At 38.2% G+C, this 21,050-nt stretch overlaps 1 protein-coding gene across 2 annotated transcripts in view; it reads left to right on the forward strand.

Annotated features, from left to right (window-relative positions):
• CHPT1 (choline phosphotransferase 1) overlaps positions 1–21,050 on the forward strand; it is a 40,716-nt gene that overhangs the window by 13,241 nt on the left and 6,425 nt on the right. For both annotated transcript variants that reach the window (XR_007517356.1, XM_049884178.1), the window contains exons 2-5: positions 3,857–4,004; positions 4,236–4,377; positions 18,451–18,535; positions 20,496–20,627. Coding sequence is in view for 1 of the 2 variants with exons in the window: in XM_049884178.1 (XP_049740135.1) it covers positions 3,857–4,004; positions 4,236–4,377; positions 18,451–18,535; positions 20,496–20,627 (507 nt within the window). In the remaining variant the exon portion in view is untranslated. The remainder of the gene's footprint in view (positions 1–3,856; positions 4,005–4,235; positions 4,378–18,450; positions 18,536–20,495; positions 20,628–21,050) is intronic.

A 21,050-nucleotide genomic window follows, 5' to 3' on the forward strand; every position in this document is an offset into this window, starting at 1 on the left:
CTGAACCACCAGGTTCAAATCCAGTCAGAGGTGCCTCAGAAGAAAGGCCTGGCAGTCTACTTCCTAAAAGTCACAGCGATTGGAAACCCTATGCGCAGTTCTAGCCTGAAACACATGGGGCGACTGGCTTTATTGCTGTCATTTTAAATAGCTTAAATAAAGCCCTTTATTAAGCAATTAGCATCAGAATCATTAGTACTGAGCATTTATAACAAACAATGAAACTTTTGTTAAAATTAGTTCAAAGTAAATTTCTATTTACTGAGAAGGACTGAGAAATGGGGTATTCAGGTTATTTGGAATTTACAGAATTACGTAAACCCTATGTAAGTTGGTATTTTAAAAAATTATATTTGTCATTAAAAGAATGCAAAACAAAATGTAATGACAGTCACTAACCCTTAATTGAGCACTTACTGTGTAGGAGACTGTGTAAAGTGCTATCTAAGAAGTTTTCTATTAGGTACAATAATAAATATTCACATTACAAATGAGGTAACCAAGGCTTGAGGTTAAGTAAATTGCCCAAGGTCACCTGTCTTTTAATAAGTGACAGAACCAAGGACTCAAACATGATCTAACTTCAAAACCCTACTCCTAACCATTTTGCCACACTACCTCTCTAAGATGTATAATTCTAAGTTGAACATTCTCTTTCAACATTTTAGAAATGTTTTCTGCTTCCTTCTGGCAGCTACGGTTTCTGATGAGAAATTCAGTCATTTGAATTGTTCCCCTATACGTAATGTGTCATTTTTCTGTCTGCCTTCAAGACTTTTTGTTTTCATGTTTGCAGAACTTTGATTATGCTGTCTCAGGGCGTGGATTTCTCAGGGCATGTGGCATTTGGGGTTCACTGAACTTTTTGAATCTGTAAGTTAATGTCTTGTGCTAATTTTGAGAAGTTTTCAGGCATTATTTCTTCAAATATTTTTTCTGCACCATACTCATTCCCCTCTCTTTTTGGAATGCAGTGACCTGAATGTTAGAAATTTTGCTATCCTAACACAGATTCCTGAGGCTCTGTGTATTTATTTATTTTTAATATTTTTTTCTCTCTTTTGTTCCAGTTAGATAATTTCTTTTGGTCTATAAGTTTACTGACCTTTTCCTGTCTTCTATTTCACTGTAATTTTATTTCAGTTGTAATTTTCGATCCTAAAATTCCCATATGGTTCTTCTTTATATCCTCTGTCTTTCCTGAGACTTCTGTCTTCTCATTCACCTGAAAAGTGTTTGCCCTTTCTTATGGGAGCAGTTTTATAGTAGCTGATGTAAAGTCTTTGTCAGATAATTCCAACATTGGCATTGTTGTCTTTAACCCTGTGAGTTGAGATTTTCCTGGTTCTTTGTATTCTGAGTAATTTTGCCTTTGTGTACTGGGCATTTTGAATATTTTATTAGGAGTCTCTGAGTTTTGGTTAAATCCAGTAGAGAATGTTGATATTTTTCTTTACCAGGCAATCAACTCAGTTTGAGCTGTGAGTTCTGACCAGCTTCCTACGGGTTGTGGTTTTAATGTCAGTCTTGTTTGCACAGTACTATTTTGGATCTGCCCCACGCGTGTACCACATTTTGCTCGGTCTGAGACCTGGGTGGTGGTCTATCTCTTAGTTCAGTTCTCATAGTCTTCTATGCTGTTTAGCATCATATCTCTGCATGCTCCTTACTGGCGTGAGCCTAGGAGTTCATAAACAACATGATGGGGCTGCTTTCCTGAGCTCTTCCCTATCTGTGGTCTCCCTAGTACTTTCCAGAACTAGAAAACTTCCTGTGGAGCTCCCGCTGTCTGCAACCACATCCACTTTGTATTTCAGTTCCATTTTAATATTTGCTCTAGAATTTTCAATATATGTACGACAGAGTAGAATTGCCCCATGTGGTTTCCACAGAGTGGCTGGTGGATTCGAACTGCTGACCTTTTGGTTAGCAGCCAAACACTTAACCGCTGTGCCACCAGAGCCCCTACTTTATCTTGGTGTGTCTTAAATAATGTTATACCACATCCAGTATAGTGTACGTACCTCACAACAGTATACTTCCATTACTTCCTTCCTGTCCTTTGTGCTGTTATTGTCATATATTTTACATGTTATAAATTCCACAATCCGCTGTTACTATTTTTTGCTTTAAATAGCTAATTTTTTTAAAGAGTTTTTAAAATCAGAAAAATTGTCTCTATATTTACCCACTTATTTACCGTTTCCAGCGTGTTTCATTTCGTGGTGTTCAGTTTCCATCTGATGTACTTTCTCTTCTCTCTAGAACTTCACTAACCTTTCTTTATAGAGCAGATCTGCTGGTGTTGAATTGTTTCAGCTTGTTTCTCTGAAGCCTTCATTTTATGGCTTGCAGAATTTCTAATAAGTCTGATATCTTTATTATCTTTGTGTTTCTCTATGTAATGTTTCTTTTTTTTCTGCCTTATTTTAAGATTTTTTTCTTTATCATTTGTTTTTAGCAATTTAATTATGATATACCTTGGTGGGTGTCTTAGTTATCTAGTGCTGCTGTAACAGAAATAACATAAGTGTGTGGCTTTAACAGACAAATTTATTTTCTCACAGGAGACTGGAAGTCCAAATTCAGGGTGCTGGCTCTAGGGAAGGCTTTCTCTCTCTGTAGGCTCTGGAGGAAGGTCCTTGTCTCTCCTGAGCGTCCTCCTGGGTGATCTTCATGTGGCTTGGCAGTTTCTCTTCCCTTATCTCTGCTTCTTTCCCTTGCTTGCTTAATCTTTTTTGTATCTCAAAAGAGATTGACTTAAGCCACACCCTACACGAATCCTGTCTCATTAACATCACAAAGACAACTCATTCCCAAATGGGATTTTACCCACAGGCATAAAACCCCAAAAAACCAAACCCACTGCCTTCGAGTCGATTTGGACTCATAGCCACCCTATATAGAGGTTAGGATTTGTAATACATATTTTGGAGGGACACAATCCGTAACAGTGGGGTTTTTTTGTTTTATGTTTATTCTGCTTGGGGTTTGTTGAGCTTCATGGGTATGTGATTTATAGTTTTCATCAAAATTTGGAAAATTTTTTAGCAGTTATTTCTTGTCTTTTTCATGTTCTGTTCTCTCATCTCCAGTTACATGTGTTAGACTGCTTTCTGTCGTATGCCTGTTCAATTATTTATAGTCTTTTCTTTCCGTGTATCATTTTGAATAGTTTCCATTGTCAGTTTGCAAGTTCCCCGATCTTTTCTTCTGCAGTGTCTAATATACTTTTAATCTCATCCAGTATATTTTACATTTCAGATATTATATTTTTCATTTCTAGAAGTTTCATTAGAGTCTTTTCTTCCATTTCTCTTCTCATAATTTTCATGTTTTTCTCTGCCTTCTTGATCATACAGAGCATATTTTTAATAGCTATTTTAATGTCCTTGCCTGCGAATTCCACTATCGCTGTCATTTCTGAATGGGAAAGTAAATCTGGACCCTGGTACTCTCATCATGACTGGGAATCAGGGGTCTACAGTTTCTGTTTAGAGTCTTTTTTTCTTAGCAAAGACTTAGTGAACTATTTCCAATCTAGTACCATTTGAGAAGTATTAGATCAAGAGAGCCATGGAGTAGGAATCAAGATCAGGGGCCAGTCCTTGCTCAGCTATGTTAATGCTGTGCTTCTTTCTCTCAATATAAACTTCTGTGGTCCTCTACCCAGATTACTTTGAGCATGTCGTATGATTTCTCAATTCTCACCTGTAGAATGAGGGTTAGCATACTGGGGTGATCTAAAAGTGTGAAAACAAGAAAATGTGTTAATTGGTTCTGAGAGGTTGAGCTGTTTTCAAACAAGCTAATTTGTTATCACTTAACAGTCTTTATTGTCTACATTTGTTTTTAGGCACCATACTGGACATACCTTTTATGTGCCCTGGGACTCTTTATCTATCAGTCACTGGATGCTATTGATGGGAAACAAGCCAGAAGAACAAATTCTTGTTCTCCTTTAGGGGAACTCTTTGACCATGGCTGTGACTCTCTTTCCACAGGTAAACTAGTGAAGTTTTTGCTGTAGCCTTTGTTGTACAGATAGCTTAAAAACTAAAACTAAATCATGCATTGGGAACAATTTGCAGTGTGTTTAAAAAGTATATTCAAGAATTTACTTTTTAAGTGTACTTTATATTAATGCCACTAAAACTCTGTTTCTAAACAGTACAGGCAAATGTATCATTAATGTTTTCTAACTCTTAATGGGTCTTACACCTCGTTTCTTTCAGTATTTATGGCACTTGGAGCTTCAATTGCTGTTCGCTTAGGAACCCATCCTGACTGGTTGTTTTTCTGCTCATTTATTGGAATGTTCATGTTTTATTGTGCTCACTGGCAGACTTATGTTTCAGGCGTGTTGAGGTTCGGAAAGTAAGTATGCTTTTGTAAGTTGTAATTTTAAAAATGTAATTGAATTTATTTTCACAATCTGTTATGCTTCAACTATCCATAAAAGGGAGACAAAGCAGAAATCGATAAATTACCTTTTAATTTATCGTAGCATCCATAAATGCTACATTTAACTCTTTTAGGTATTCTGTATGTTATAATTTGATAAAAATTTTATTACTTTTCTCCCCATCTGCAGCTTACTCAGTAGTCCAGGAGTATAACAGTCATGAGAAAAATAAAAATGAGGGACCTGAATTATATAGAAAAAGGGTTGTTGTTGTTGTTGTTAGGTGCCATCGAGTCGGTTCCGACTCATAGCAACCCTGTGGACAACAGAACGAAACGCTGCCTGATCCTGCAACATCCTTATAATCGTTGTTATGCTTAAGCTCATTGTTGCAGCCACTGTGTCAATCCACCTCGCTGAGGGTCTTCCTCTTTTCCGCTGACCCTGTACTCTGCCAAGCATGATGTCCTTCTCCAGGGACTGATCCCTCCTGACAACATGTCCAAAGTATGTAAGACGGAGTCTTGCCATCCTTGCCTCTAAGGAGCATTCTAGCCGCGCTTCTTCTAAGACAGATTTCTTCGTTCTTTTGACAGTCCATGGTATATTCAATATTCTTCGCCAACACCACAATTCAAAGGCGTCAACTCTTCTTCGGTCTTCCTTATTCATTCTCCAGCTTTCACATGCATATGATGCGATTGAAAATACCATGGCTCGGGTCAGGTGCACCTTAGTCTTCAGGGTGACATCTTTGCTCTTCAACACTTTGAAGAGGTCCTTTGCACCAGATTCGCCCAATGCAATGCGTCTTTTGATTTCTTGACTGCTGCTTCCATGGCTGTTGATTGTGGATCCAAGTAAAATGAAATCCTTGACAACTTCAGTCTTTTCTCCATTTATCGTGATGTTGCTCATTGGACCAGTTGTGAGGATTTTTGTTTTCTTTATGTTGAGGTGTAATCCATACTGAAGGCTGTGGTCTTTGATCTTCATTAGTAAGTGCTTCAAGTCCTTTTCACTTTCAGCAAGCAAGGTTGTGTCATCTGTATGATGCAGGTTGTTAATGAGTCTTCCTCCAATCTTGATGCCCTGTTCTTCTTCATATAGTCCAGCTTCTCGGATTATTTGTTCAGCATACAGATTGAATAGGTATGGTGAAAGAATACAACCCTGACACACACCTTTCCTGACTTTAAACCAATCAGTATATCCCCTTGTTCTGTCCGAACAACTGCCTCTTGATCTATGTAAAGGTTCCTCATAAGCACAATTAAGTGTTCCGGAATTCCCATTCTTCGCAATGTTATCCATAGTTTGTTATGATCCACACAGTCCAATGCCTTTGCATAATCAATAAAACACAGGTAAACATCCTTCTGGTATTCTCTGCTTTCAGCCAGGATCCACCTGACATCAGCAATGATATCCCTGGTTCCATGTCCTCTTCTGAAACCAGCCTGAATTTCTGGCAGTTCCCTGTCCATATACTGCTGCAGCCATTTTTGAATGATCTTCAGCAGAATTTTGCTTGCATGTGATATTAATGATATTGTTCTATAATTTCCACATTTGGTTGGATCGCCTTTCTTGGGAATAGGTATAAATATGGATCTCTTCCAATCGGTTGGCTAGGAAGCTGTCTTCCATATGTCTTGGCATAGAGGAATGAGCACCTCCAGAACTGCATGTGTTTGTTGAAACATCTCAATTGATATTGCATTAATTCCTGGAGCCTTGTTTTTTGCCAGTGCCATCAGAGCAGCTTGGACTTCTTTCAGTACCATCGGTTCCTGATCATATGCCACCTCTTGAAATGGTTGAATATCGACTAATTCTTTTTGGTATGACTCTGTGTATTCCTTCCATCTTCTTTTGATGCTTCCTGCATCATATAATATTTTCCCCATGGAATCCTTCAGTATTGCAACTTGAGGCTTGAATTTTTTCTTCAGTTCTTTCAGCTTGAGAAACGCCAAGCATGTTCTTCCCTTTGGGTTTTCCATGTCCAGCTCTTTGCACATGTCATTATAAGACTTTACTTTGTCTTCTGGAGCTGCCCTTTGAAATCTTCTGTTCAGTTCTTTTTACTTCATGAATTCTTCCTTTCGCTTTAGCTGCTCAACACTCAAGAGCAAGATTCAGAGTCTCCTCTGACATCCACCTTGGTCTTTTCTTTCTTTCCTGTCTTTTCAGTGACCTCTTGCTTTATTCATGGATGATGTCATTCCACAACTCGTCTGGTCTTCGGTCACTAGTGTTCAGTGCGTCAAATCTATTCTTGACATGGTCTCTAAATTCAGGTGGGATATACTCAAGGTCATATTTTGGGTCTTGTGGACTTGCTCTGATTTTCTTCAGTTTCAGCTTGAGCTTGCATATGAGCAATTGATGGTCTGTTCCACAGTCGGCCCCTGGCCTTGTTCTGACTGATATTGAGCTTTTCCATTGTCTCTTTCCACAGATGTAATCAATTTGATTTCTGTGTGTTCCATCTGGTGAGGTCCATGTGTATCGTCACCATCTATGTTAGTGAAAGAAGGTATTTGCAATGAAGAAGTCGTTGGTTTTGCAAAATTCTATCATTCGATCTCTGGCATTGTTTCTGTCACCAAGGCCATATTTTCCAACTACTGATCCTTCTTCTTTGTTTCCAACTTTCACATTCCAATCGCCAGTAATTATCAATGCATCTTGATTTCATGTTCAATCAATTTCAGACTGCAGCACCTGATAAAAATCTTCTATTTCTTCATCTTTGGCGCTAGTGGTTGGTGCATAAATTTGAATAATAGTCGTATTTACTGGTCTTAGGCATATGGATATTATCCTATCACTGACAGCGTTGTACTTCAGTATAGATCTTGAAACGTTCTTTTTGACGATGAATGCAACACCATTCCTCTTCGAGTTGTCATTTCCAGCATAGTAGACTATATGATTGTCCAATTCAAAATGGCCAATACGGTCCATTTTAGCTCACTAATCCCTAGGATATCGATGTTTGTGCATTCCATTTCATTTTTGATGATTTCCGATTTTCCTAGATTCATACTTCGTACATTCCAGGTTTCGATTATTAATGGATGTTTGCAGCTGTTTCTTCTCATTTTGAGTTGTGCCACATTAGCAAATGAAGGTCCGGAAAGCTTTACTCCAGCCACGTCATTAAGGTTGACTCTATTTTGAGGAGGCAGCTCTTCCCCAGTTGTCTTTTGAATACCTTCCAACCTGGGGGGCTCATCTTCCAGCACTATATCAGACAATGTTCTGCTGCTATCATAAGGTTTTCACTGGCTAATGCTTTTCAGAGGTAGACTGCCAGGTCCTTCTTCCTAGTCTTTGTTAGTCTGGAAGCTCAGCTGAAACCTGTCCTCCATGGGTGACCCTGCTGGTATCTGAATACTGGTGGCATAGCTTCCAGCATCACAGCAACACACAAGCCCCCACAGTATGACAAACTAACAGACACGTGGGGGAGAAAAAGGGTATGTAGTACTTAAATAAGCAGCAGTTAACTTGTTTAATAAAATGATGGGATATGGCATCTAAAGGCCCTTTTCTGAGCAAGTCTTCATGTGCTCAAAAAGGGGAATCCCCTTGACACCAGTCCCAACCATAGGTAATTGTGAGAACGCTCAGCTATGGTGGACAGTTGATAAGATAATGTGAAAGCACCTTGTAAATGCTAGAGGTAAACATGAGTTGATAATGTATGTCTTTGGTGCCTCTTTCTTAGATTGTTGTTGTATGCTGTTAATTCCAACTATAACAACCCTATATGACATAGTAGAACTGCCCCATAATGTTTCCTAGGTCATAATCTTTATGGGAGTAGATGGCCAGGTCTTTTCTTCCACGGAGAGGCTGGTGGGTTTGAACCACTGATCTTTAGGTTAGCAGCTGAGCACTTAACCATTGTGCCACCAGAGCCTCCCTTTCTTTTACCAGGAAATAGTGCACAAAGCAGGGCTTTGAACAGGTTTGTCCCAGTTCAAACCCCGGCTGAGAACTTGCACTTCACCCCCACCCACCCCCAAAAAAACCTGTTGCCATACAGTTGATTCCGACTCATAGCGACCCTATACAACAGAGCAGAACTGCCCCATAGGGTTTCCAAAGAGCAGCTGGTGGAATAGAACTGTTGACCTTTTGGTTAGCAGCCAGAGCTCTTAACCACTGTGCCACCAGGGCTCCCGTTACACCCCAGGTATACTGAATTAGAATCTATATTTCAACAAGATCCCCAAGTTATTCTTATGTACCGTAAATTTTGGGAACCACTGCTCTGCAAATGGTTCTCAGAATTGGTCCCTAATCAGCAGCATCAGCATCACCTGGGAACTTGTTAGACTTGCAAAATCTCAGTAGGGGTTCAGACCAGAACCAACTGGTTCGAGGCCCTAGCACAAAGTAGGAACACTCTTCTCTTCCTGTTTCCTCTATATCTCCCTCTCTGCCTGATCATTTAAGAACTTTCTGCCATTTGCTTGTTCTCAGCTTTCTTTTTGGTACATAGGGGAAATAGTACCTCTGGAAAAAAAAATCTCTGGTAATAGCAAATGGCAAGAAAAGCTCAAAACTAGGGTGAGTTTAGCAAAGGAAAGGCTTTAGCCAATTTTTCACGTTTATTCTAAATTATGGAATAATTACAGCTACCACCTATAGAGTGCTTGCACATCTCAGGCACCCTGCTCAGTGCTTTATATGTATTATCTCATTTATTCCTCACGTAACGCTGTAAGAGTACACATGAGGCTGAGAGTTTTGGTTGCTTTCTTATACTGCTAATATGTGGTAGAGCTAGGATTAAACTCAGGTCTATTTGACTCCAGACCAAACACTGTTAACAGCTGCTGTTCAGTACCGTGGGAAGGATACAGTATACATTCTAGATATAGCTCCTGCTTTAGGAACTATATAGTACACAGTATTAAAGAAAGGAGATTAACTTCTGTGACATTGCTAATACAGTCCATAAACAAGTGTAAAATGGCTTGGTTTAGGTTTGCATAATTACTGAAGAAATCCCAAGTAAAGAGAAGGTAATTGTAGGCTGCATTAATTTTGTCAGAAGCCAAGGATGAAAAAGGCTAGCTAAAAGTTCAACGCAGCCATGTAAAATTAAGTATCTGACCCTATTTATAGATTAAGATATGCTAACGTGAAAAGCAGGTTTGCAAAGTCCAGTGTTTTCTGATTTGCTGAACTGGCTATAGTAAACGGGAGTACTATAATACTGCAGTATTCAGTTGCTGTTGTTATTTAATGATTAACATTTCACCTTTTTGGCTTCTAATGTCATTAAAAATCTTTCCAAAATGAATTAGTTCACACCTGGCATAGTTGTAAATATTACATTCATTTGCTTTTTATCGAGAGCCTAATATGTGCTCAGAACTGGGGATCCAAAGATGAGTCGCCTGTGAGTAGGAGTATGCCAGGCAGACTGGGGTGAAAGCATACTAGGCAAAAGCATGAGAAAAGTACCGAGAACGCTAGGGGAATGGCTGTCATGGTTGAACACCAAGCACGTAGGGGAGTGGAAGAGATCCTGCAGTGCCCCAGAGGGTCAGCCATTTAAATACTAGCTCTTTGGCAGATGTCCTAAGCAGTATACTTGTCACTTTTCCAAAGTGAAAATACCATGGTGGATTGAGTAGGATAGATTAATGGTTCAATTAACACTACAAAACTGCAATACCCATTGCCACTGAGTTGATTCTGACTCTTAGTGACCCTATAAAACAGAGTAGAACTGCCCCATAGGGTTTCCAAGGAGCGGCTGGCAGATTCGAACTGCCAGCATTTTGTTTATCAGCAGCCGAGCTCTTAACCACTGTGCCACCAGGGCCTGGCAACACTACAACAGAGACATCAGCCAAACCCCTGGAAGTGCTTACAGACTGGGCTAGTGTCTCAGATGGGCTTCCTGAAAATCTGTCAATTATTTTAGAGGTTTTACTTTTATAATATTCATAGAATTGGAATACAGACGTATGAAACCTGGCTGAACAGTTTCAAGATATACTTAGAAGTTTGTTTTTTATGAATAAATTCTTGGTTTAAGGCTGTTTACATGGTTTCTTTTTTTTCTAAAAGACTGAAGAAAAAATATGCCAAATTAGGGTTTGCTTAGTTGGGGTAAAGATTTTATGTAAAATTTTACTTATATTACTATATTTCTACTACTTAATTTTTCTTCAATTTTCAGAACGCTTTACATTTATTTGGAAACCCTGGTGGCGTAGTGGTTAAGAGCTATGACTGCTAACCAAAAGGTCGGCGGTTCAGATCCACCAGCCACTCCTTGGAAACTCTATGGGCAGTTCTACTCTGTCTTCTAGGGTTGCTATGAGTCGGAATCAACTTGATGGCAACGGGTTTGGTTTTTGGTTGGTTTACATTTATATGTTAGTCAATATTGATTCTGCTTTAAGCCTACTTAAAAGCACAGGCTCTGGAATCAGACTGGATAGAATCAAATTCTAGCTCCAGCATACCAGTTGTGTGACCTTAAATAAGTTGTTTAACCTTAATTTCTTTATCTGTAAAATGGGGATACAGTACAACCTGTGAAAGCCAGAACCTGTGTAACACAGACACCTGTCAGAGAAGGAGAATTCAGGTATTTTCCATTAATAGAGAGTGATAGAAAAGTGGTAAGATTGCACCCTTTTAAAGGTAGAAAACTTGATAGACCCAGAAAAACAAGGCAGTCCTGTGAAGTTCTGGCTCTCACAGGTTTCTCAGTAACTGTCATAATTGTCTCAAAGGGCTATGGTAAAGATTAAAAAATGTTGTAAGTTGTAAAGGACTTAGTACAGAATCTAGAGCATAGAAGTACTCAGAAAAGTTATTATTATGCCATATGTTTTTATTTTAATTCAGCTTCTTTTGTATGTTTACTTCCTCATGAGTGAAATTAAAACTTACTAAAAATAGAAAAACAGGTGTCTTATATAGTAACTCATTCCATAAGGAAATAAGCATACAGAAGAAATTGAATTAGGATAAATTTGAGAATGAATAGTCAACAATAATTTGAATGATTTTTTTGAATAGTGATACAATATTTATACATTTGAATACTTTTGAAATATTTATTGAGCGTTCACTGTAAGCCAGGCTCTGTTTTAAGTGCTGAGGTAACAAGAGTTAACAAAACACAAAAATCTCTGCTTCCATAGAGCGTACATTCTAAAATGGAAAGCAGTCAGTAAAACAAGTAAAGTACTGCATAGCATGGTAGATGGTGGTAAGTGCAGTGCGTCAAGAACTGTACAGTGACTAGGATCTCACCCTACTCATAGGCTAACTAGCAAGCTTGTTACTGTTTCATGGATGCTGGCAGAAGACATCATACACTTGGGTCAGAGGCAGAGGATGACTTCATTATTCATGGCAAATGCAGTGGGCAGAGCTTCATGTTTGTGCTAGGTCCCCACATCCCCCAAGTCCCATGGGAGCCAGGCTGGTGGGCCTACTTGGGCCCACATGCAGTGGGTTGCATTGCAGGAGAGGAACACTGAGAAATCTATTGCTTTAAAGCAAGTGGAAGCAAGCCTACTCTTTATCTGGGGGGAAATGTTATACCATCCTTCAAGGTTGCTCACTGCTAATACAAACCTGAGAAATGGCCCAGGTAACAGAGATCAGGACCTTGGCTTCTTGGCATACCTGGCAAGAATGTACAGGGACGTCCAGGGCCCATGGCAGATTTTCTTGCCTAAGATTCTGAAGAAATACTAAGCCAGGCAGGAGGAGAGTGACTGTTTGAATAACTTCTATTTTAATTTTGAGTATAAAATACTGTCCTACACATGAGACTGTGGGCAGCTCCTGTCTGGAGGCAAGATGAGAAGGCAGAGGGGGACAGGAGCTGGTTGAATGGACACAGGAAATACAGGGTGGAGAGAAGGAGTATGCTGTCACATTGTAGGTGGAGCAACTAGGGTCACATAACAATGTGTGTAAAAAGTTTTTGTATAAGAAACTGATTTGAACTGTAAACTTTCACATAAAGCACAATAAAAAAAAAAAGCCAGATGTAAATTAAAAAGGAAAAAATACTGTCCTACACTGCTCCATAGAACAGAAATAGTGTTCTATTTGACTGGAGAATATTTTGTTATGTTTTATCTTTTGAAAATATGTAGATTTCAGTACAAATGTGAATTTGTTACCCTGAATTAGACACTTTAATCCACTATTTTTCAGGGATTCTAACCAGTTCAAACTGGTTCAGTGAGGGCTGGCAAAGTGAAACTGGAAGAGACCCAAATTTTTAAAGCTTGGGCAATCCAATATAATCAGAACGGGGAAAATTATGGGTCGAAGCCCTGGAATAGGTGACTTGGAAGAGGCGTAATGAGCACATTCAGGAGCCTGCTTTATCAGATTGGATTATTGGCAGGACTGTGGGGAGCGAAAGACATTCGAAGTGGTGCAGTCAGCTGCCATCTTTGAGTGGGGCACTGCTGCTTCCCAGTCTGCAAAATCTGTTGGGCAAGGGCTTTGGTTGCTACACAATAGGTATGCTGCACTTGTTAACAGTGAGATTAATTTTCTAGCAGGGCTTTGACCCGTAATTTTTGCCGTTTCAGTTATGGTTCCAGTTCACCCAAATTTAAAAAATTTGGGTCTATTTCGGGTTTTGCTTCCTCAGCCATGACTGAACCAGGAAGAACTGTTTCAAAACTCTGCTATTTTTAACCATAATCTTCAACTGTTAAAGATTGTTTTTAGCTAATCAGTGACACATCAGTTGGTATTTTTCTTGGCCCAGTTAGTGGGAAGATTTATAGGGTTATAGTTAAAATCCGTCCCTGCATTTACGCTTGTCATGTGAGATAAGACATTATTTATAGCATGTTTGTCCCATGTAGCCAAGGGCCTTGTGTAATTCAGTAGCACAAACAATGCTTTAAAAGCTTAATTTTAAGATCTAAACCAAGTATTTTTATCTTGAGTCCAATGTTAACTTCTATTTTGTGGTATTTTGCTATTTACGTGTGAATATTCAGACATGGTGTTAGCTTTCCTTTCAAAAACATGAGGATTTCCACACAGTATTAGATCCACAATGCAACAAACATGGTATTCAATCACTTAGGTAGACTTCTGTAGACCAGTACTTCTCAAACTACTGTTAAAGGACTAGTTTTTTTTTTTTTTCAATCCAACATAGACTATTAACATGCAATAAAAAAACAAAAACAAATAAAAATGTTGTTGTCGTTTGGTGCCGTTGAGTTGGTTCCGACTCATAGCGACCCTATGCACAACAGAACAAAACACTGCCTGGTCCTGCGGCATCCTTACAGTCGTTATTATGCTTGAGCTCATTGTTGTAGCCACTGTGTCAATCCACCTTGTTGAGGGTCTTCCTCTTTTCTGCTGACGCTGTACTCTGCCAAGCATGATGTCCTTCTCCAGGGACTCATCCCTCCTGACAACATGTCCAAAGTATGTAAGATGCAGTCTCGCCATCCTTGCTTCTAAGGAGCATTCTGGTTGTACTTCTTCTAAGACAGATTTGTTTGTTCTTTTGGCAGTCCGTGGTTCGCCAACACCACAATTCAAAGGCGTCAGCTCTTCTTCGGTCTTCCTTATTGTCCAGCTTTCACATGCATACGATGCGATTGAAAATACCATGGCTTGGGTCAAGTGCACCTTAGTCTTCAGGATGACATCTTTGCTCTTCAACACTTTGAAGAGGTCCTTTGCAGCAGATTTACCCAATGCAATGTGTCTTTTGATCTCCTGACTGCTGCTTCCATGGCTGTTGATTGTGGATCCAAGTAAAATGAAATCCTTGACAACTTCAATCTTTTCTCCATTTATCATGATGTTGCTCATTGGACCAGTTGTGAGGATTTTTGTTTTATGTTGAGATGTAATCCATACTGAAGGTTGTGGTCTTTGATCTTCATTAGTAAGTGCTTCAAGTTCTGTTCACTTTCAGTAAGCAAGGTTGTATCATCTGTATAACGCAGGTTGTTATTAAGTCTTCCTCCAATCCTGACGCCCCATTCTTCTTCTTATAGTCCAGCTTCTTGTATTATTTGTTCAGCATACAGATTGAATAGGTATAGTGAAAGAATACAACCCAAACGCACACCTTTCCTGATTTTAAACCAATCAGTATACCCTTGTTCTGTCTGAACAACTGCCCCTTGATCTATCCAAAGGATCCTCATGAGCACAATTTTCTTGAATTCCCATCGTTCGCAATGTCATCTGTAATGATCCACACAGTTGAATGCCTTTGCATAATCAATAAAACACAGGTAAACATCCTTCTGGTATTCTCTGCTTTCAGCCAGGATCCATCTGACATCAGCAATGATATCCCTGGTTCCACATCCTCTTCTGAAACTGGCCTGAATTTCTGGCAGTTCCCTGTTGATATACTGCTGCAGCTGTTTTTGAATGATCTTCAGCAAAATTTTGCTTGCGTGTGATATTAATGATATTGTTCTATAATTTCCACATTCGTTTGGATCACCTCTCTTGGGAATAGGCATAAATATGGATCTCTTCCAGTCAGTTGGCCAGGAAGCTGTCTTCCATATTTCTTGGTGTAGATGAATGAGCACCGCCAGCAGTGCATCCGTTTGTTGAAACGTCTCAATTGATATTCCATCAATTCCTGGAGCCTTGTTTTTTGCCAATGCCTTCAGAGCAGCTTGGACTTCTTCCTTCAGTACCATCGGTTCCTGATCATATGTCACCTCTTGAAATGGTTGAATATCGACTAATTCTTTTTGGTATAATGACTCTGTGGATTCCTTCCATCTTCTTTTGATGCTTCCTGTGTCATTTAATATTTTCCCCATAGAATCCTTCACTGTTGCAACTCGAGGCTTGAATTTTTTCTTCAGTTCTTTCAGCTTGAGAAACACTGGGTGTGTTCTTCCCTTTTGGTTTTCTATCTCCAGCTTTTTGGACATGTCATTATGATACTTTACTTTGTCTTCTCGAGAGGCCCTTTGAAATCTTCTGTTCAGTTCTTTTACTTTATCAGTTCTTCCTTTTGCTTTAGCTGCTCGATATTCGAGAGCAAGTTTCAGAGTCTCCTCTGATATCTATCTTGGTCTTTTCTTTCTTTCCTGTCTTTTCAATGACCTCGTGCTTTCTTCATGGATGATGTCCTTGATGTCATTCCACAACTTGTCTGGTCTTCGGTCACTAGTGTTCAGTGTGTCAAATGTATTCTTCAGGTGGTCTCTAAATTCAAGCGGGATATACTCAAGGTCGTATTTTGGCTCTCGTGGACTTGCCCTGATTTCCTTCAGTTTCGGCTTGCACTTTAATATGAGCAATTGATGGTCTGTTCCACAGTCAGCCCCTGGCCTTATTCTGACTGATGATACTGAGCTTTTCCATTGTCTTTTTCTACAGATGTAGTCAATTTGACTTATAAAAATATAGTCCCCAGTATTTAATTAGATTCAGCAGACGGAAAATTCCTCGATCAAATTGCCATAAAATTTCTAAATGCTTACTCAGTATCTGTACTTAACTCTTTGCAGACTACTAACAAACCTTGTACCCCTTTGAATGCTTTTGGCTCCTAGCCCAAAGGTCAGCAGTTCGAATCTTCCAGCCACTCCTTGGAAACCCTGTGTGCCAGTTCTGCTCTGTCCTGTAGGATTACTATGAGTTGGAATCAGCTCAACAGCAATGGGTTTGATTTTTGTTTATTGTAGATTGTCCTTGATGGTAGCAGCCTGGGGAGTTAGGATACACCCACACTATATCCCCAATATCCATATTTCTTGCATTTTTAAAGCCCATTTTAAACCCGTTTTTTAAAAACTTAGACCCATTAATGAGTTCCCTAAGTTTTTGAATTGTTAGAGAAGTCTTCTGTTTGTCTTTCATATCTTTCAAACTTTAACTGCTGCTTTTTTTTCACAATTAGAGTATTTAAGAATTTGGTGAGTGATTCCATCCTTACTCTTCTCATAACCTTCATAATTTTATAGATTTTTATGACATCCTCTCAGCTTTCTTTTTTCAGACCAAGAATTATAATCTATTTAGTTTATTCTTAAAAAGCATAGAGAATGCAGCTGTGAGTTTGATTTAAAGACTGTAGTATGAGTGATGCATATGTGAAACCAAGATTCTTAGTTCAATCCACGTATGTGTCACTTAGTTTCAATTAGAGAAAGTTTCTTTTGTAATCCCTGTCAACTTTCCTAGGTGCTAATACCCTGTGAAAATTGTGGATTACCTAATGTAAATCTGCCACTATTACTGTAAAACAGACTGCAAAACTCTGAAAATGGGTCAAAATATAATAGGGAGTGTTGGCTCTGTCATTTTTCTCTAGCAGTATTCCAGTACAGGCCTGCAAAATTTTTTATTTCCCTCTCCAATAAACAGGAATAGTCTCTAGCTCTAAGACATACAATAGAATCTCAGTAAATGTTAGTAATTTTCCCCCTTACCCTCCACAAAGTACCACACATTGTATTATGTTAACCTTTTTCAACTAACTTGACTGTTTTCCATGCAGCCTGGAGGCTTTGGTTTGCCTGCCACTCACTGATCTTGCAAATACTGGATGTGTTTATTCATAATTTGCTTTTATTTGTGGGTTAATGCTGAGTTCACCTTTTTCTCCTAACAAGAAGTCTTTTCTTCCATATCTGGTTTTATTTTATTACCTGATCCCTACATTTCTTATATTTGCAGAGCAGTTATGTATTCCTCTAGCATCTAAAGGCTCCTAGGGCATCCAAACAGATGTAAAGTAGGGAGACAGATGTAAAGATCTGGAGCTCAGAAAAAGCAATGTGGATTGGAGATACGAATATAGAGGTCAATAACATATAGATAAGTTTTAAGTATAGATAAATTGTTCAGAGAATATAAAAGAAGAAAAGATGGAGTTCTGGAAAGCAGTAGCATTTAAGATATGGAGGAAGAAGGAGTATAGGAAAAAGCCTGAGAAGAGCTTCCAGAAGGTAGGGGAATGAGTAGAGAACATGGGATACATCAAAACGTAGCAAAGCATTTCAAGAAAGAGGGCGTGATCGGCATTTTAAATACTGCAGAAAAGTTAAGTGAGATAAATTACCGAAATGTATTCTTTAGATTTGACAAATTCAAAGTCACTGTTTACCCTAAAATGTTTTAGCGTAACAAAGGGGCCAAAAGCCAGACTACAATAGATTAAGTAGGAAAATACAAAAACCAAACCCACTGCCATCAAATAGATCCCGACTCCCAGTGACCCTACAGTACAGAGTAGAACTGCCCCATAGGGTTTCCGAGAAGCGCGTGGTGCATTCAAACTGCTGACCTTTCGGTTAGCAGCCGCAGTTCTTAACCACTACACTATTTAGGGTTTCTGGAAATAGAAGGAAATTACAAATATAAACTATTTTTCAGTTAGTTTATGGATGAAAGGATGAAGAGAGGTGCCAGTAGCTTCAGGCATTGCAGACTAAAGTGACCAATGTTGGATAGTGGGGTTTTTTGTGAAAAACTTAAGCATGTTTATGTATCAAAGGAGACATGTCTGTGGAGACCAAAAAACTGTAGTGACTGATTAAGAGCTTAAAGAAGACTATTGGGATTTTCCCTACTTTATAAGTGAAATTGACTTGGGAGTGTTTTAAGAATTTGCCTTAAGTCCTATGGTTGTTTTTATAATTTTTTCCTTATTACAAGAGTAACATATGATTGCTTAAATACAAAATTTCAAACTTTACAGAAGTAAGTACAAAGTAAAAGTCTTCTGTAATCTTAGTGATAATTGCTGTTAGTAATTTGATGTATGCTGTACAAGCTTTTTCCCTCTTCACATGCTCATGTTTACCTGTATGTGAGTGTATGTTGTTTCATAGCCTTTTTCACTTAACAGTGTAGTCAGATGATAATGATGGAACGAAAGGTAAAAATAAACTCAGCCTATAGAGATTTTTACATCTTTAGTGTTTTTTTTTAGTGTTTAATAGATAATTAACTAACCTCCATATTCAGGAATTTATTTTACAGACACTTTATTCTATGTCCTTCCTCTTTAGAGTGGATGTAACTGAAATTCAGGTAGCTTTAATAATCGTCTTTGTGTTGTCTACATTTGGAGGAGCAACAATGTGGGACTACACGGTAAATCTGAATATTTATATTTCTTTTAAGTACTTTACAAATATTTAGAAAAAATATTACTACTTTTCTTCAAAAATACCTGCATTTAATATTCATCTAATTTCTTAACCTTTCTCCTTCATTTTATAATTCTGTTATCCTGTGTACCTCATTACGGCATTTCCCTGTATACCTCATTATGGTATTTCCCCTGTGTACCTCGTTACGGCATTTCCCCTGTGCAGGAATATATCATATTACCACAGCAGCAAATGACCACCATTTCCCTGATACAAAATTAAATACACTAGTTGAACTACCTTTTCCAGGCCAAAGCTTGTCTCATGAAATACTTAAAAAAATAAATCTAGTAAGGTATTTTACATGTGAAACTTGTCTCTCAATATTAGGAAAGAAAAGCTGCTAGTTTGCACCTTTCATAAACCACTATGAGGTGAAGATTCCCATATTAAGGAATGTTTTTATTTTCTGCTTGGTTTGGGACCTCAGTATTTTGATAAAAAGGTGGTTCGTAGGAGGCCACTGTCACAAATTCGAGCTTTGCATAGGAAGAAAGTTCATGAAGAAAAAACTATAAAGTCCACAACACTGGTTAACTGACTCAGCTTCATGCCCATAACGTTGAGAATAACAATGAGGATAATATCAATAGCCAACAAGTGGTATTTATTCAACACTTATTGTGTACCTAACATTTCACCGTCAGTGTTTCACCTGACACGTAGAACAAGCCTTTGAAATAGATACTATCATTATTCTGTTTTACAAATGAAGAAATTAAGGCTTAGAATGGTTAAGTAATTTGTCCAAGAGTTCATAGCTAGTAAATATTGGAACTAAGAATTAAGCAGATTGATTCCAGACTCTATTTTTAATCACTAAGCTATATAAAAAAATACCTCCAGTAAAAGTTAGTAAGAAATTTCCCTGTGGCATTTAATATTAGGATTACTAGTTGCAGTTCATTTCAGTAGGCTCAGAAATAGACGTGGAGTATATTTTTATGTAGTACATTTCCCTTGGCATTCCTATACCTTATCATGTAAAAATAAATAGAAAAAAAAAATGCTATAATAGGCCTATACAGTGTATCAGAGGAAATGTTTGTGTATCTTGGTACCTGCTCAGCTAGTAACCAGAAGAAGGTGAAAGTGGACCCAGAAGCAGTTAGGCAGGTCTGATCAGTAAGTCAGACACGGTTGTCTTAAATTTGGAATCCTCATTTAAGTATAATGATGTAAAACACTGGGGAAGAATTCAATTTAATCTTAAAATAATTTCATTCAAATTTTTGGCAATACCATAGGAAGAAAGCACACTATTCTCACCAAAGGACACCTGTTTTCAACAAAATTTTACTATTTTCAATAAAAATTTCAATACGAATTTGTTTTAACTGTAGTTTTCACAAATTTTGATATATTTCACAAGTCTAATTTCAAAAGGTAGTAGCCTACAGCTTCTGGCAATTCATTGTTACTTTGTTTTAAATCCTTTGCTGCCTTTGGAAGTTTTCTTGAACAGCAATTGACCAACAGGTAAATATATATTGCTAGAGATTTAATCCTGAGTATTAACTACACACAGTTTTTGCATGCACACACATTGTGATATTTTTTACATTTATAATGCAGATCTTAATGTCTGCCTTTCCCATGATTCCACTTTTTGAGGCTGTTGAATTCAAACGATCTATTCTTTCTCATGTTCCTTTTGAGGCAGGTGAAGATTTTGTGAGATTAAATATTTTATCATGATTATGTAAATGGACATAGCTGAATTTGTTCGATTCATTTTTCACTTAATGAATAAAACCACTTCAAGAAATGTTAGCACTTCAGCCTGCATTCCAGACATTGAAGGTTCAGTTACAAAAAAAGGACAGCTCATTGTACAGGGCCATAATAGAAATAGAAATTCCATTTTCTTAATGATTTGTTTCTTTCCTCTATTCCTAAAGATACCCATTCTAGAAATAAAATGGAAGATCTTTCCAGTTCTTGGAGTAGTGGGTGGAGCAATATTTTCCTGTTCAAATTATTTCCATGTTATCCTCCATGGTGGCGTTGGCAAGAATGGATCCACGATAGCAGTAAGGCATTAATTTTATCATCATACAGTACTAATTTTATGATAAATTTCCTTACCACCACCTATAAAGAGATACTAAAAAGATGCCAAAGTTTAAGAATAGGGAAGTGAACTAAATACCTTAAAGAATATATTTTAGGAACAATATAAAAGCAAGGAGGCCTGGTGGCGCGAACAGTGAAGCGCTTGGTTGTTAACCAGAAGGTTGGTGGTTCAAAACCCCTCAAAAACTCCTTGGGGGAATGACTTGGTGATCTGCTCCCATAAAGATTATAGCCTAGGAAATCCAATAGGGCAGTTCTACTGTATGTCACATGGGATTGCTGAGTCGAAATAGACTCAACAGCACCTGACAAAAACAGTATAAAATTTAAAAAGTTTGGACTGCTGACATTCCATTTAATTATCCAGTTTCCTTACTGTA

This window comes from Elephas maximus, chromosome 4 (genome assembly GCF_024166365.1).
Source record: "Elephas maximus indicus isolate mEleMax1 chromosome 4, mEleMax1 primary haplotype, whole genome shotgun sequence".
In the NCBI taxonomy this organism is placed as follows: Eukaryota; Metazoa; Chordata; class Mammalia; order Proboscidea; family Elephantidae; genus Elephas; species Elephas maximus.